The 17,148-nt window shown below is 42.3% G+C and overlaps 1 protein-coding gene across 2 annotated transcripts; it reads left to right on the top strand.

Annotated features, from left to right (window-relative positions):
- The first annotated feature begins 1,675 nt into the window (after nt 1-1,675).
- On the top strand, nt 1,676-16,712 carry LOC133412843 (guanine nucleotide-binding protein G(I)/G(S)/G(O) subunit gamma-2). 2 transcript variants are annotated; one of them, XM_061696525.1, is made up of 6 exons: nt 1,676-1,750; nt 5,674-5,755; nt 11,266-11,337; nt 13,321-13,416; nt 14,159-14,346; nt 16,530-16,712. In XM_061696525.1, the coding sequence occupies exons 4-5, from the start codon at nt 13,330-13,332 to the stop codon at nt 14,285-14,287; spliced, it is 216 nt and encodes a 71-aa protein (XP_061552509.1). In that variant the 5' UTR covers nt 1,676-1,750; nt 5,674-5,755; nt 11,266-11,337; nt 13,321-13,329; the 3' UTR covers nt 14,288-14,346; nt 16,530-16,712. The 2 variants fall into 2 exon arrangements, with proteins under 2 accessions (XP_061552509.1, XP_061552507.1); XM_061696523.1 differs by lacking the exon at nt 1,676-1,750 and adding an exon at nt 3,767-3,931.
- The last annotated feature ends 436 nt before the right edge of the window (nt 16,713-17,148 follow it).

Genomic DNA, 17,148 nt, shown 5'->3' with positions numbered 1-17,148 from the left:
CTAACGCCTTCAATATCCTATTAAAAAGGTACATTTATTTGCCAAACGTCTGTTATCGTGTGGTGATTTTCAATTTATGGTATACTGTGTATGTACTGTGTTATTCTGAAATGTTTTTTAAAATACATAAGTACAATTAAATCAAGTCAATGTTTGTACACACACACACACACACACACACATATATATATATATATATATATATATATATCCATATAAAATACCTAAATAATTTTTAAAAAGACTTCATTTGGTTACATGCACCAGTATTGACTGTGATTACAATACGTGTTTTTTTTTTTTTTTAATCTTAACTAAACGTTTTAATTCAATTTATTCCTGGCACAAACGTTGACTCCACCTAATATTGTTTTATGCCAATCTCACTCATACAATTGTATTTATTATATTTGTATTTTTATGAATCTATTTGCTGCCCTCTGCCGGCAATATGTGTTCTATTTTGCGCCAAGTCATCTGATCCAGCAGGTGGCGGTGTTGTCTTTTGTATTTCCGCCAATTTCCTGTTGTACAAAGAAAAATGTCAACCCCTTTTTTTTTTCAATCCAAAAAGTGAACTATTTACACCAAGCATGATTAAATTAAAATGTATTGCACATCAAAGTTAAATAAAAATGGTGTCTACATAAATGTTTGAAAGCAAAACGTTCTAAAATATTGAATGAAAATACAGTGGACCACAGTGTACTCGTGGTTCGGCAACCGCGAATTCGCCTATCTGCAAATGTTTCTTTCAGTCTTTTCATTTTTTTTTTCTTACTATTTTTTATTCTAAAAGTTTCAGACACGGAAACGTTACACATTTTGCACATTCAATTCAGTGATTTTATCCCCTCTCCACCGCTAGAGGGAGCCCGCGTGCCACTAGTACTGGTATCTCTCTTTGAGAATCACTGTATCCAGAGATCTGTTCGTGGATGTGTAAGCTGATTATTATGTTTTATTACCCCAGGATCATCTGTAGCTTAGATTTCTATGACAAGTCGCTAATCCACATTGCATAACGTGTGAAACTTTACCCCAAGATTGGGAACTTTAGGAGGACAATCGTGTTTCTGGACCACTGGAATTATTGTCTAATTTAGTTCCGGGGTAATTTATCAGAACCAAAAGAAGACTTTTGAGGACGATTTTTGTTGTTTTTTTTAATTATTGATGTAGCTTTTAATAGGGTCAATTTTTCATCGCCTGATTAAAATTCTCCTTTATTGATCACTAATGCCTCACATATTTTCTTACATAAATCAGTTGTTGTGTTGTCATCGTAAAGTTAATGTCATTAGCCTAATAGCGTAATTGCCCAAGTTATTTTTTGAAAATTTTCAGAAACAAGTAAAAACACCCGAAAAATTCGACGAGTCCAGTTGCCTCGATTCAACTTTTGCAGATGACTGACGCAAAGAAAAAAAACATTGTTAATTTGGTATTTTTCTTATTGATATTTTAACAGTTAAATTGGAATGAAATGAGTTTGAACGAGTCAGCCAAGTATTTTATTGGGTCAACGATGTACACGCGTGCTTTGAGATATGAGTTTAATTCGTTCCGTGGCCACGCTCGTGTCTCAGAACACTCCTACCTCAAATCATGCTGCTGCTCCTTCTGGTATGCGCGCCTTGGCCACCTGGGGGCAGTATAATACTTGGATTTACACGGAGACAGAGGAGCAGACGTCAAAACTCCTCAGCAGTCATCAAAAGTCACAGACGATAAAAAGAGTATGATGCCTGTGAGTATTGTTATATTATGTGTCGACCCACTGTTTGTGTTCAGATATGCGTTGCCACAAGGGTGAAAACACCAACACATAGATGCTATGGCGTTTTGCATCGTTTGTTAGCATCAAGCTAAGTGGACTTTCCTAAGACAATGCAATGTGCTTGTCGCAAGCAGCTACTTCTAGGTACCCTTACGGTAATTATGCTTTATATATATATATATATATATATATATATATATATATATATATATATATATTAAAAAAAACACAATTACTTCAAATTATTGGGTGTTTTTAGGGTGCTGGGATGGATGAATGGCATTTCAATTCATTTCGATGGGGAATATTGATTGGATAGCAGAGGAAATTGCATTACGAGCTTGGTCATGGAACGGAATAAAATCGTAAGTCAAGGCGCTACTGTACTTTTGCCAAGCATTTTTCATCATTTGTGATTTGTGACCATCTGGACCCCCACCCACAGCCCCCACCCATCAATCAATCAATCCATCCATCCATCCATCCCTGCATGCATGCATGCAGGCAGCTGCTGCCCTGCCTGCCCCAATGCCTTGTGGGATTCAGCCACACAGCAGAATCGCACAGTCACCTAATACTACAACACACACACACACACACACACACACACACACAATCTAGTGCAATCATAATGAACAAATTACATTTGACGGGGTGGGGCTGGTTTAGAATGTGAAAACATCACAAAACGAGCTAATTCAAGTTGACAAAAGAGAGGAGTGAGGGTCGCGCGGGGGAAGAGGGGGGGTGGGGTGGGGTGGGGGTCGTTGTTGTCGTCGGTGACGACTCCGGGAGAATCAGAGAATGGATTTCCCTCTCTGTGTTGCCATGGCGACAGCCCTGGATGGAGCATGACTGATTTCGTGTACATCTGTGGACACCGCCAGGGGAGGGAGCGGCCAATGTGGCCATGCATCTTATATACAGTATAATACAAATATACAGTTTGTAGCATACTGTACATGACATATTGCATCTATGCCTTATCAATGGTAGCGAAGCAACACACTTTCAACAGCCTTCCTCTATGTATAAGACATAATGGCAATGGTAGAATGTACCAAAAGAAGACCCCGCTAGGGAGTGGGGTAGCACTTTCCACTGGTCCAAGAACCTCCGGGTGGTGGTGCGAAGTCTGACTGAGCATATCAGAGTGGAAAATTTGAGTTCCAGAAGCTGCAATAGTGGATTTCCATTGCAGGAGCTTTACCTCAGAACGAGGAACTCTTGTCTAAATGTAGGTCTGGGTTAATGCACTGCTGTTTGGTTTGCGGGAACTGTTGTCTGAATTTGTATATTTGTAATAATATGTGACTGGGCCCAATCAAGACCCTGTTGAAGAGGTCTGGGAACTTCAGGGGCAGCGGTGTACCTTTTGGTTCTCGGAACTCGTTTGCATAATAGGGCACTTCGACAGCAACAACTGAAACTTGTAACGAGAAACTTTAGGAGCACCAACGTGTGTCTCTTAGCGTTCACACACAATTTGTTTGCTGTTTTTTTTGTGTGTGTGCGTAATTTTTTCCATGACCAAACTCACATTTGGATCCACTTTGTCGAAAAAAGCCACAATCATTAGCCTGTCCAGCAAACTAGCATTCAACAGTAGCAACCTAGCGTAACATTCCTGTTCAACGTAGAGCGTTTACAGTAAAGCGAGCCCTGCCACTGTAAATATATGGCAAACTATGATCCCAAATGACGTGAATATCATTTCAAACTGTTTTTATGTTCCCCTTGAAGATAAATGGTTGACAGATTGTTTGATTTCCAAATAATGCACAGTAATTACGCTATTCCGAGGCTATTCCCTGCTTGTTTTGCCGTACAAAGGTGGTTGGTTATACAGGGGGGGGGGTTCCGGCTAACATTTTGTTTACATGACGGACAGAGCGTGCCGACGATCGCAGACAGAGAGAGAGAGAACAGAGAGGGGAGGAAGAGGAGGAGGAGGAGGGGATGTATCTTCTTGCAGGCTGGCTGGAGGGTGGAGACTGTGGCAGCGGCAGGCGAGGAGAGGGAGGCAGGGAGGATCTCAGCCAGGGAGGGCAGGGAAGAGCAGGACAGCGTGGATGTAAGCGCGACTTCACCGGACTGGATGCGTTTTGGCTCCACATCGGGTAAACGCGAAAAAAAAAGAAAAAGAAAAAGGTACTTTTTTTAAAAAAAAATTTGTTTAATTTTCAATGAAATCGTGACACACCACTGGGTGTGATGCCACTTGATTGATTGTGATGCTGCGAGTGGATTTACATGAGGAATCCCCCCCCCCCGATTCCCCACGAGCGAAAGAAAAATTCCCTCTGCTGGATGAAATTCAAGGATGAAAAGAGGGTGGAGGGGTAAAAGCTCTGATCATTCCGGAACGTTTTCCTTTCTAGAGCGTTACGTCGTGGTCAGAGGAGAAAGAGAGAGAGGGGGGGGGGGGTCCGATTTTTCATCAAGCATACCCAAGAAAATTGTACGCAGCACGAAGGCATTCCGCTAAATCTCTTGTGGTCTTTGTGTAGCATATCCGGGGCCTGTTTAGCATTTAGTGTCTGAAGGCCACCAAGACGCCACCGAGACAAAAACACCAGAGGTTAACAAGTGTTGCAAAACATCAGAGCGACAAACAAGAACAGGATAACGAGGGAATTGTTGAGTGACTCGACGATTCCGCTGGCTGAGATGATGATGGTGTGTGCGTGTGATCCGAGATCCGAGTTTCAACAGAAAAAGCGGGTTTGTCAGGGAGTGGAAACGGCCTCTGGGCTAATAGTCTTGGAAGGAGGACGTTGAGCTAAAGGCCTTTTTTTGTATTCGTCACACGTGTTTGTGTTGATTTTCGCTTTTGATGAGCTTGTCTTACAGGTGCGCAGCAGGCCACAGTTTAGAATCCAAAGACCTTCAGCACATAGATTGGTCTTTATGGAACTGAGTCCACCAAATGATCTTTTGGCACAAGGACCAACCAAACAAGTCTCAGTTGTCCTTAGAGACAAAAAGATCCGAAGTTTGTTCGGGATTTAAAGTAAATAAATCTCTATGAAGGTCTCAAGTCTTTTAAGGGGAAAACCTTCAGACTCTCAAAGTCACGTTGTCCACGTTAAGACCATGTCACCAAAAACTTCGGATGTTTCTTGCCAGTCTCCATGTCACGTCAGAGATCGGATTTTCCTGAGGCAGCTTTAGGCCTCAAGTCTACTATCAGACAAAGACCTACACAGATGAAGCTCGATTGAACCAAGGCCACCAAAAGTAACCAACCAACCAAGTCTGAGTTTTCCTGACAGAAAAAAAACACGAGATGCTTCTCTGAGTCTACAGCACCCTGGAGTTTACCAGACCTTGAGACAAAAATTCCGCCAGTCCTACCAAGTCTCAGTTTTGAAGGTTCCAACCAACCAGGTCTTTGTTGATCTTATAGACATAAAGATTGGATGTTTTTTGTTGTTGTTGTTCATATCAAGACCTATGTAGATAAGTCTTTATGGAACTGAGTCTATAACTGAGTCAACCAACCAAGGCTCAGTTGTCCTTACAGACAAAAAGATAGGAGGTCTCAAATGAGTAAATATATGGGAACTCAAAGTGGAGTTGTCCACGATAAATCCATATCACCCCTGAATTTCGGGTTTTGTTGCATAACAGAGTTCAGAATCTGAGGGGTTTAGGCTTCCAGGCCAAGTTAAGAACTCCGTGGATGAGGCTTGATGGAAGGAACCAAGTCTACCAAAAGATAGACTTTTCCAGGTTGGGACTAAGGGTTGAAACAAATCCGCCAAGTCTTAGTTTTTCTGCTGAATGTGTATTTTTGTGTCAAAGCAATGAAGTCCTTTGCTCTTTGACAGTCTTAAGGCGAGTTGTGCTGATTTAGTTCTTGTCACCTCAGACATCTTTCACCTTTTCAGGACAAGATCTAAAGGAGTCAACAGATAAAAATCTTGGATGTTTCTTCGAGTCTCTGGGACTGTTTCAAGTGGTGTTGTCCAGGTAAGGTCCATGTCAGAGGTCTTTTGCCTCGTCATCAGGTCAAGAACTAACTGAGTATTGCTGGATCTGGATCTGATCTAAGTGTCACTGCTTTTGAGTCAGAGACACGCTTGAGTTTTTCTATTGTGGCTGTAGGTTGGAATCAGGTTCTACACGCAATCCACCTGTCCTTCTGGTTTAACTAACCAATTCTTACATTTACTTACAAAAAGATTGGCTGATTATTTAATACTCTGTGCAGTTAAATCAACCAGAAAAAAAAGTTTGAGTGCCGAATCTTGTCAAAGTAAGTCTCATGGTCTCAATTATCCAGGTTAAGTCCATAGATGTTTTTCTTCAAGACTAGATGCAGCTAAATCCGTAGCTCTCGAGTCTTGCAGCACCAACTCTTGACAATCCAAGTCTTGGGCTAGGACTTGGGTCCAAGATTGGGGTTGGGTGTTTGGTGCCTTCCTCAAGGGCGAGAAGTGAATGGGCACCTTTTGAAGCAACCAATCGCAGTTCTCCAGGAGGCCATTCCTTCCAGTTCTGAAGCCGAGTCTTTACAGTCAACCCCTTGAGCAATCAATACACCAGGAGTAAGATTCTCTGACCAATCATAGACTTGGATTTTGTTTCTAGTTTGCAGTCGTAGTCAAAGATTTTCCTATAACTGGAATCGGACTCGCCGAAGTTCTAGACCACAGGTGTCCGACTGGTGGCCCGGGGGCCAGATCCGGCCCGCCACATCATTTTATGTGGCCCGCGAAAGCAAATCAAAATTGCTCATTATGTTCTGGCGTAGTGCCATTGAGATATTCCCGAGCATTTTTTTGTGTTACCAATCCCCCTTTGAAAAGGAATGTAATAGCTGAAAAACATGTTTTTATAGGCTTCTGATTTCAAAACTGGTTATTCATGAATGTGTTGTGTATACTGTATGTAATCAGAACATATGTGGTAATCTTTCATTTAAATGGGTTCACAGTCCCGGCGGCCCCCCGAGGGAAGTCATAACTACGATGTGGCCCGTGACAAAAATGAGTTTCACACCCCTGTATCTAGACCATCCAGTTTGTTAAAACTTTAAAGAAAGATCACTTTGAGGACTCCAGAGTCTCAGTAGAGTGCCCCCCCCCCCGCCCCGCACCCTCCCCGTCCCTCCTGCACTCTCAGCATAATCTAAACAAGGCCGGATGTTTGTCATATTGTTAACAGCCCAGCAGTCTGGCACTGTTATTCTTGGCCGGCTGATTGGTTCCAGAGGAGATGTATGTTTATCTCCACTGCACTAACAGCCACACAGTTTCAAGTTCTACCTTAACTCGGCAACCGCAATGACATCTTTCTACATTCCCGCAAATATTCGGTTCTGGTCTTCCAACTTGGAAACATAAAAGTACGCCTCATGTTGCATCTCGCGCTCTGTAGTTGCTGCTCTCATGCATTGTTTCTACCCCACTTAACCACTGTGCGGTTACATAACTCGTGATTTCAAGGTTTTAACCCTTTTGGAATGTCAGGCAGTTGTATTTATTTATTTTTTTTAAATCAGCATTTCACGCCGGTAGGATTGTTCTTGATTGGCCGTCGCCGCTTGAATCCGACAGAGAAGACACAGCGGGACGCCGTCGTTTGATCTGCGAAACATAAGAGAGCACGTTTGCGCTCCCTGGAGCAATAAGCCTTCTCCCCGCTGTCCCCTCAACTCCCAGGAGATACATCATTTCCTGGGCCACTGCCTCCTGCCAATCCCCCACCCCTCCCCCTCCACGCACCCCACCCATCCTTCTGGGTCCTAGATTAACCTCCAAAACACACACACACACACACACACGCACACACTACAGTGTGCATATAAGGTAGCAGGATGGGCAGGGTGTGCCGGGGGTGTCGCAGATGTCCGGGCTAATGGAATGATGACGGGTGGCGGTGGGCCGACTGTGAGGCAGGGGGAGAAAGTGGAGAGTCTTGTCTTACTTTAGGGTATTTAAAAAAATAAAATGGAATTTTCATTTCATTGCCTCCGCCAAGTGCAAACGTTTTGCTTGTCGGGCAGTTAGTTCGGTGGAATTACTTCCCGGTTTATGGAGGACATGCGATTTTGCGGGATCTCCAAGGTCGAAGTCTCTCGGGCGATGGGAACAAATGATGCGTTTCGGAATAAACCCTGCAAGCTAATGTGGCGTTCTAATGACATGCTAAGTCCTTTAAATATCCTCCCTTCATTTGTCCCCATTGACAAAAAACATCAGCTTTACAAAATCTGATATGTTAATAGTCATCCTCTGTTTACGACGAGTTCCATTCCTATGGCGGAAATTTATACGCACGTTGGAACACAGTCCCCAATCTATGCTAACACAGAAGTCATAATTACAGTAAATATTTGCGTTGAGCCATATTTGTTCCTTACTGTCAAAGTGGCTTGGGAGAGAACTGTATGGCACAAGATGCGTCTTGCATCTCTTAAGGGTGAATGGTGTATTGCTCTGCGTTAGCGCAACGGGCTAATGATTACAGCGACAAGACAAGAGACGCTCAGCTACACACTGAGACCTACGGCGGAGGCCGAAACGAAGAAGTGAGGTCCAACGCGATGACAAAAAGTGATGATATGACGTAATATCTATCGTCTTCCGTTGCATTGGAACGCAACACCGGCCGAGTGACTTATGACATCTAATACGGTACAAAAAAGCCTGTCCTTGAGCAGGAGCAAGGACGCCGCACCGCAATCGTCTACATCAACTTCGAAGCGCATAATAGTAACTCCAGATAATTACCTTAACGTCGAGGGTAAATGGCCGCCGTTAATCAAAAAATGGCCGAGGCTGGTTGTAAAGTCGACAGGGACAGTGTTCCCCTCGTTCTGCAGGTGGCAGCTCGAGAAAGTCGGCCTGATGCGGGACGACCAATGATTTCGTGAGCAGCGAGTCTAGGGTTTTCAACTCCCCGCTCTGGTCGCAGTCCCTTAAACACGAGCGGCTTTTTAGTCGTATCAGAGGCAAAACGGGCGAACTGGTATTCATTCACCTGGACTTTGCAGACGGAACTCACTAAAGTGGTTCTGTAGCGGACTTTCGTACGGCCGTTGCGGTTTTACACGTTCAGATAAGTAGACTTGTGGCCACGTCAGTGCGAGAGTTATCTCCATGGGCTTTTTTTTCTGTGCATTGAGCCGCTTTTGAGTCGGGGCGGGGGATGTTTGGGTCGTCTCTCTGTGGACTCTGGCGGTTTAATCACTCTACCTCCAGGGTCCAGATTGCAGGGCCAAGGACACATGTTTAATTACCACGCTGTGATGCCGCACCCTGGGCTTCACAATGAAAGGACACTCCCTGCCTGCCTGACCGTCTTCATTTCTCTTTGACACGCGAGACAAAAAATAGACAAGCTAATTAGCTTTGCGCAGAAAGAAAGAGAGAAGGAGGAGGGAAGCGTGTCTTGGGGGTGGGGTGGGGATGGGGGGACGGGGGGGGGGTCAAGTACAGACTAGTAGATATAAGAGTAACAGATTGTGAGTCTCAATGGGGCCCGCAATTACCCCCCGCAACACAAGCGTCGGTTCATTAACCCCGAGCACATCCCATAATAGGCTACGTGATGTTCCTATATTACTGTAAGGAACAACATTTCGTGGACTGATTCAATCAGTGCCATATCTGTGCCTGGAGGCGGGGTTAGACGGGGTTGCGGTAATTCGGCAGCCGTCGTATTTATAGGGGGAAAAAAAAAAAAAAAAAAAAGCGGCGGTCTGCGCCGCTGTAGTCTACAGATGACTTCAGTCGCCACCAATGGAAGCGGCTCGTCTCATTCCCTTTAAATGCGGCGCAATAATCTCGCAGGTAGACTTCTCGAGCCTAATCGCATAATCGCAGCGATCCGTGCATTGTCACTGCTCTTGGGCGCCGTGGCAACAGGCAACTTTAGCGGCCCTTTTGTGCCCTTTCTATCGTAAATATCCAACCCCTGTGTCGTGTATTACCCTTTGTAATCAACTCATTATAATCAGCGACTCTTACGATACATTTGGATTCAAGATTTAAGAATGATTTGTTTTTAAACATAGGTCCAATCTAATTTACAACAATTTACAATCTAATTGCCGGCAGTGAATCATTAAGTACAGTTTTATTTTCCTGTCTTTGAGTAGTGTTAGCAGTGTAGTGACTAATTTTAATATATATATATATATATATATATATATATATATACTTGCTTTTTTTTGTTGTTTTGGTTTTTTTGGCTAATGGATGCTTTTCTGCCACGCCGCATCAGTGCGGGATTTACGGCAGCCGGAATTCCCTTCCTCTGCAGATCTGCTCATGCGGAGTAATTGGTCCATTTATCAGAAGCGGCAGACAGCGAGCGTCACGTGTGCGCAGACAATGACGCCGTCGAGGCGAGGGAAAAAGGAGGATGATCCGCTCGAAGCAGGGGTGGGCTACCGGAAGCGCGTGGGCCACAAACGGCAAAAGTCGTTCAAATGTGGTGGCGATATGCAGAGAGAATTCCCTGGAAATTCCCCAAATCAAAGAAATATAAAACAAAACCAAAAAATAAGACGACCAGTGTGTTTGACAGCATAGATTCTTTTTCTTTTCTTTTTATTTCTGTGTCCTGTCATGCTGAACATGCGTGTCGGGGTTAGTTTAAATCGGATGCACCGTCGGTGGCTGCTACCGCGCGCCGTGTTCCGTGTAAATTGAGTGGCGGGTGCTCCCATTGCGGGCCGGATTTTGTGTAAATCAAACGCACGAGACGCCCGTAATCAGCGGCTCGAAACCAAAATGGCCAACCACCTGCCCGTTTGACAGCTTAGGTTCCTGTTTTAGATTTGTCAACGAAGATGTTGGCATATGCCAGTTATTTCTGTAAATCTTCAGATGACACTCCCGGGATCCTTTTTTTTCCCTTTTACCTCGTTGAGCATTCAGCGCTTAAGCGGACGGCCACTCCTTGGAATTGAAGCAACAGTGCTGAACTTTCTCCATTTAAAGTATCGACAATTTGTTTAACTGTGGACTGATGAACAGCAAAACTTTGAGGGATACGTTTTCCAGCTTTCTACGAGTCGACAGTTATTAATCGTTGCTTTTTTTCCGTTTTTGTGCTATGATGCACTGGCACACGCGTGCCGGATTTCGAGTCAGTCCGACGCACTGGCGCCCGGTGTTGGAGAGTAACTCATCACATGTAATGAGATTATTTACTGTCATTTAATTAGAAAATGCATGGAACTGAAATCCATTACATTACTGGGAGAAAAAGTGTAATTCAATTACATTTGCCTCTGGAAATTTTCATGATTACAGTTTTATTTATGTTTATTTATTATTATTTTTCATATCACTTCCTCACGCTAAAGCCGGCGTTTGTGATTGGCACTCTCTGGTCATGTGCCATTTTGCCATTTTCTCAAACATGACCTATTTTTCCCAATATGACCTCGGAGCGCCACCTTGTGGTGCAATCTTTTTGAATTTTTATTATTATTATTTTTTTTTCCTTTCCCCTCTTTCACGCAGTGTGGACCGAGCTCGACGCCCTGATTTGAGCCGCAGACACTGAGGCGGAGCGCGGCGGCGTGAGCGGACGAGGTAAAGACGAGCTTCTCTTTGTGAATGAACGGTCGCACAGCGCTGACCAGTTGAAGCCACGCCTGCAAAGAGGCAGGATGTCTGCCATTTTTGTTTTCAAGCAGCCATCTTAGTGTCATTTTGGCCAGTTCCGATGGCCTTCAAAGTCGGACTACTACGAGACATATTGTATGATTGCTACCGAATTAAAATGTATATTATTGTATTTTAATAATAATAATAATAAATTCAAATGTTTAAAAACAATTCATAATCAGTAAATCAAAAATATACCAAAATGAAATCTAAGTGGATGAAACAAAATCAAGCCAAACAAATAAAGTGCAAAAATAACTGAATAAAAAATGACAAATAAAAAGTGCGCTCAGATGAAAAATAAATGGATAAAACAAAACTAAGCGTGTGTCACTTTTAACGCTAACAAGGCTAACAAAGTCCTAGTTTTGCGCCGACACCCCAGAAACCTGAAAGCGTAACGCGCGAGCGTTCTGCTGGCCCGTTTTAAACGCCTCCCCCGAGCCGTGAAACAATGCCCTCGATACCAACGATGACTTTGACCTGTTAATCGCGCACGGGAAGTAAACCTCGACCCCATTTGGACTCCGGAGTCTCCAAAGCGCGAGCGCACTATTCCGAATAATCGATTACGCGATCGTGGATTCGTGAAGAGCGAAAACATGAATAGGCGGGAGTTCACTGTAAATGTGTTTATTTGTGTCAAGGGGGTGATAAAACGGTCATTTACCAACTTGCAGCAAGTGTGGCATATTTATTGACCTGCTGAGAAGCGTGTGTGTGTGTGTGTGTGTGTGTGTGTGTGTGTGTCTATCATCCATCATTATTAACCCGGAGCGCACCAACAGAGATCAATCGTAAGCCCACACCGAGTCATGCCGCTGCGGAGGAAGGACGGTCGGCAGGGGGGGCGATGGCGTCGGGTCACGGGAATCCGCGCGCCATCTTCACACCGCTGTCAGCTAATCCGTCAGCTTCTAACATTTGAGGAGCAACTGCGGACAGGAAAAGCGTGCGTCAATCAAGATTTCCGTGTTGAAACGAGTGGAAGTCAATCAAATCGAAAAAGAAAAGCATTTGGAAATACTAACATAATTCCTTTTTTTTTTAAAGTATAACAAATGAATAATCATGACTAGATGAAACAAACCTACGTTCCAAAATGACTGCGTAAATATCGATAAAGTAAAAGTGAATAAAAAATGAAATACATACTACAACAAAACTAAATGCAAACAATAACATACTTTAATAAATACTAAATACAATCATGTTCACGTGCAGTAAATAAATGGGAAAATAAATTAACAAAATACTAAAATGGAAATTACAAAAGAAAACACGATACAACAAAATTAAACAAATACTAAAACAATCAAATGCAACAATGCAACGGGTAGAATAATTCAACTAAATCATAATATTAAAATAGTAACTGCATGAATAAAAATAAAAAATACAATTATGAAGTATTAAGATAATAAAAGCATACATTATATTGCTAAAAAATACTTGACAAAAATTAAAGCACACAATTCCAAAAACTAAAATACTTTCAGATAGCTAAAAAATGTCATATGAAACGTTCACAGTGACATTCTATATTTAGATTTTCTATATTCTATATTTAAGATTCAGTCAAGCCTCCATGTAAGCCTGTCATTTTTTAAAAATGTAGTCAGCATTGCTGCAGCATTGTTGCGATATCGACACGTGCTTATTGATCGGTATCATGTTTATAAAATGAATGCAGAATCGGGCCAATCCAGTCAACTATTTGAAATAGACAAAGCAGCGCCCCCACCTCGCTCGCCCATTAGCCCCCGGGCCGCCTCGCGCCGCCAGCAGCCGCCTAGCGACCGAGGCCATAAATAAAATGGCTGCGTGCGTGTGATAAAACAGCGGGCGCGTACCGTACGTGACGTATGACGGCGGCGCAGTCACGTGATCCCGTTGTCTCCCGTGCAGACCGTGCCCATGGCGAGCAATAACACGGCCAGCATCGCACAAGCCAGGAAGCTGGTGGAGCAGCTCAAGATGGAGGCCAACATCGACAGGATAAAGGTGAGCCGAGGGGTCGTGGCTTGGCGACAGAACGGGTGACACGACCAGTTGGGGAAGTGGGATTATTTCTTCCTAGCGAATTCAATCGACCCTAACCAGGATAAGCGGTGTTGAAAATGGACGGATGGACGGACAGCTTACAGCTAAGTTTTACTTTCACTTTTCTCTACTTTTTGCATTTTTACTTGAATTTAACATTTACCTTTTTTATTTTGCACATATGGTCATTTTATTTAAAAATGCCAATTATTCTCCAAATTGTACGATAATTGAAATGTAAAAAAAAATCGATTTATTTTGATTTGATTTAAATTGAGATATTTTTATTTATTTATTTTATTGTAATGTTGTAATTATACTATCCTTGAAAGTATATATCACATATTTTGTAATTAAATGCAACTTTTTAATTTGAATTTTACAGTTTAAAATTTGTCTTTTATCAAAAATGCATTTTTATTTCAATTTAGATTTAAAGCATACAATAATGAAACACTTCACTTATTGAAAATGTTCATTTCATTTAAATGATCCAATTATTTCTATTTGAATTGTACATTTATTTGGTTTAAATGATTTATTTAAAGTCAGTACATTCTTTTAAATGTAAACGTTAGATTTTAATTCAAATCGAACTTTGAATTATCCATCCATTCTCAATACCGTTTATCCTGTTCTGGGTTGCGGGGCTGCTGGAGCCTCATTTTTCTTTCGCCGTCAACACGTGCTTGTGTGTTTTTAGGTGTCGAAAGCAGCGGCAGACCTGATGTCTTACTGCGAAGCGCACGCCAAAGGGGACCCGCTGCTCTCGCCGGTTCCCGCCTCGGAGAACCCCTTCCGGGAGAAGAAGTTCTTCTGCGCCATCTTGTAAAAAAGAAATACAGAAAATAAAAGGCAACGCCACCGACACCGTGCGTGGGAAATTTGGAGGTGTGTGTGGGGTGGGGGGGGGGGGAGTTCGAAATGTTCTAGAATCTCATCCATGGATGGGAAGCGTCGAAGGGAGTTTGTGGTTTTTGTTTATTTGTTTAGAGGTGTGTGTGTGTGTGTGTGCGCGCGCGCGCGCGCGTGCGTTCGACTGTCACAAAGTAGGACTACAAGATAAACTTCTCTCCCTCTTCTAGACGCCACCTGATGGCCGAAACGCTCATTTAAGTGGTTCCTCTTACCTGGATATATCTTTCTATAACTATGTGTTGTTTTTTTATTATTATTTTTTTTTTTTAACCCATAAAGCTAGTGACAGTGGGTTGTTTTTGGAACACTCGATGGTGTGGTCTTATTTTCGACATACAGTACTAAGTAAGTAAGTTTTCCCAACACCGAAATCTTCTTTTTACTCTTTGTACAAAAACAAAAATGATATGCGAGTAAAACTGTGATGTGCTGGAATGTGTGGTCTTCTGCTTCTTTTTGTGACTGCATAACATACAAGTACTAAAATTATAAAATACTACAAATAAGTTACAAAATAAATAGCGACATGTTCACCGTTACACCTAATGGCGTTATGACTCTTCAATTTACAGCCAATCAGCTTGGCAAGTTATTCCTATCCGATAGAATTTGGCCAATCAAAGCGAAGAAATGTTGGAAGACGTCCAACACTTGACCAATCACAGCGAAGCAATGTTAAAGCTGTCGTTTGGGCATTTTAGTGCTATAACTAACAAACTTCTTCAAAAATAATAAAAATAATTCTCTGTTTTGAACTCAAAATAGGCCATTTCCGTGAATCATACGGATCCGATGAGTTTTCTTCAGGCGGTGACATCCATTCCACACATCCACCATCCACACGCACGCGTAATAGTGCATATTACTCCGCGGAGGACTAATATGCTTGCGCATCGGCCTGAGGTTCCGCCGGCGCTATGGTCGTCTTTGGGTAAATCACAGGAGTTGACGAGACCAGAAAAAAACACTTCCGCCGTTTCTGCTGTTAAGAAGTAACGGGACTTTTACTCCATTACAATGATCTATATGTCGGTCGCAACTTTTATTTATCAATTATTGCTTATTGATCAACTATTTCGTGAGCGACACTACGATTTAGACTTCCGCATTGGCGCTGTTTGCTTACCAATCAAACGACACAAGAAAGTCACATGACCTCACACAACGTCTTCTATTGGGATTCCCGGGCATAGATATTAAAAATAGACAAGCCAGCCGGCTGATTGTCGTGCCTACGTGGCGGCCATGTTGGGAAGGTTGTCGTTAGCATGAAGGCAACGGCGCGCAACTCGTCGTGTTTGCATTTAGACGAACAAAAACAACAGCTTTCATGTATTGTAGAAGTTGTCTGCCACTCTCTGCAGCTCACTTATAACTTGAGAAAACACCGTGCAGTAAATTGCAGATGTTTTGCATACACACACGCCCACTCACAGCAAAATCTGAATTTTTGGAATTTTAATTGTAATTTTGTAATATATATATATATATATATATATATATGTTCATGCTGTGGTTAAAAAAAGTTACTCACTATATTGACTCAATACTTGGGTAATTCTTTCACTCTATACTTTTTACTTTTACTCAAGTAATTTTTTGGAGGACTACATTTGACTTTTTCTTGAGTCACATTATTGTCAAGTAACAGTATTCTTACTTGAGTACAATATTTGGCTGCTCTACCTACCTCTGGAGCGGACGTCTTCTATTGCTAGTCTTATGTTTAAGCATCATTTTTGCTCATCAGAGCAGCCTTTGTCATATTTGTTGCGCTGGTCTTTTGTATTTTCGCGTTGAGATGCTGCGGGTCGTGGCCCTCGCTGCGGTCCCAACGGAACCGCGAAGCACACGTAACATCGGTGACAAGAGTATATCCGCTAGAACATCTTGTATTAATTAGGAAACGCGGCATCATTTATCTCATTAGTTTACGGATGTTAAAGTTCAATTTATTAAGCGACAAAGTAATGTTTGGGATTATGTCACAACACAGAATGAACTAAATTCAAATTTAGCAATGGAAAAAAAAATAAAAACAGAAAAATATTGTACTTAATATTTCCCGAGAGAATGCATTTGGGATTGCCCTTTGAAGTTGATAATATTGAAAAATGCAGTGAAACAGACAATGATTGTACTCAATTCTTTTCCAGAATGAAAGCGCTTAAAGAGGAGGATGCTATTCATGCGGCAGAGCTTCAAGCTAGCATCAGGTGCAGGTGGAGATGGGCCTGGCTCAAGTTGGAGGCCAAAACAAAAAAGCAAAGAAATGAGGCAAATTCCATTTGAATCTTAAATGTCTACATCAACATGTACTTGAGCGGTGGAAATAAATGTTTTTCTGTGTGAAGAAAATGTGTTTATTTTGCCTTATTGTACTCTTCAAAGTCTTCCAGATTGCTTAATTTATGTTAAAATCCAAAACATTCTCTGCGGGAGTCTTCAATCAACCTACCGCGCATGTTTTGGGAGGAAACCGGAGTGCCCGGAGAAAACCCACGCAGGTACGGGGAGAACATGCAAACTGCACATAGGCGGGGTCGGGATTTGAACCCTATGAGACTGTGAGGCAGACACTCTAACTTGTCGTCCACCGTGCCGCCCATTACATTACAATGTCATCATTATATATAAATATATTTTGCTCTTCAGTATTTAATTGCACTTATTGTTGAAAACGTGCTCGTCACAGTGGTTTAGAATATTATTAAACATATTTTTTCAGGAATAATAATGCGTATTCAAAAGAAAGAGACTAACAGAGATTTGAAA

The sequence above is a fragment of the Phycodurus eques genome, chromosome 14 (genome assembly GCF_024500275.1).
Source record: "Phycodurus eques isolate BA_2022a chromosome 14, UOR_Pequ_1.1, whole genome shotgun sequence".
NCBI classification, from domain to species: domain Eukaryota; kingdom Metazoa; phylum Chordata; class Actinopteri; order Syngnathiformes; family Syngnathidae; genus Phycodurus; species Phycodurus eques.
The sequence above is the reverse complement of the archived record's forward strand: the minus strand, read 5'-3'. Positions and strand labels throughout refer to the sequence as shown.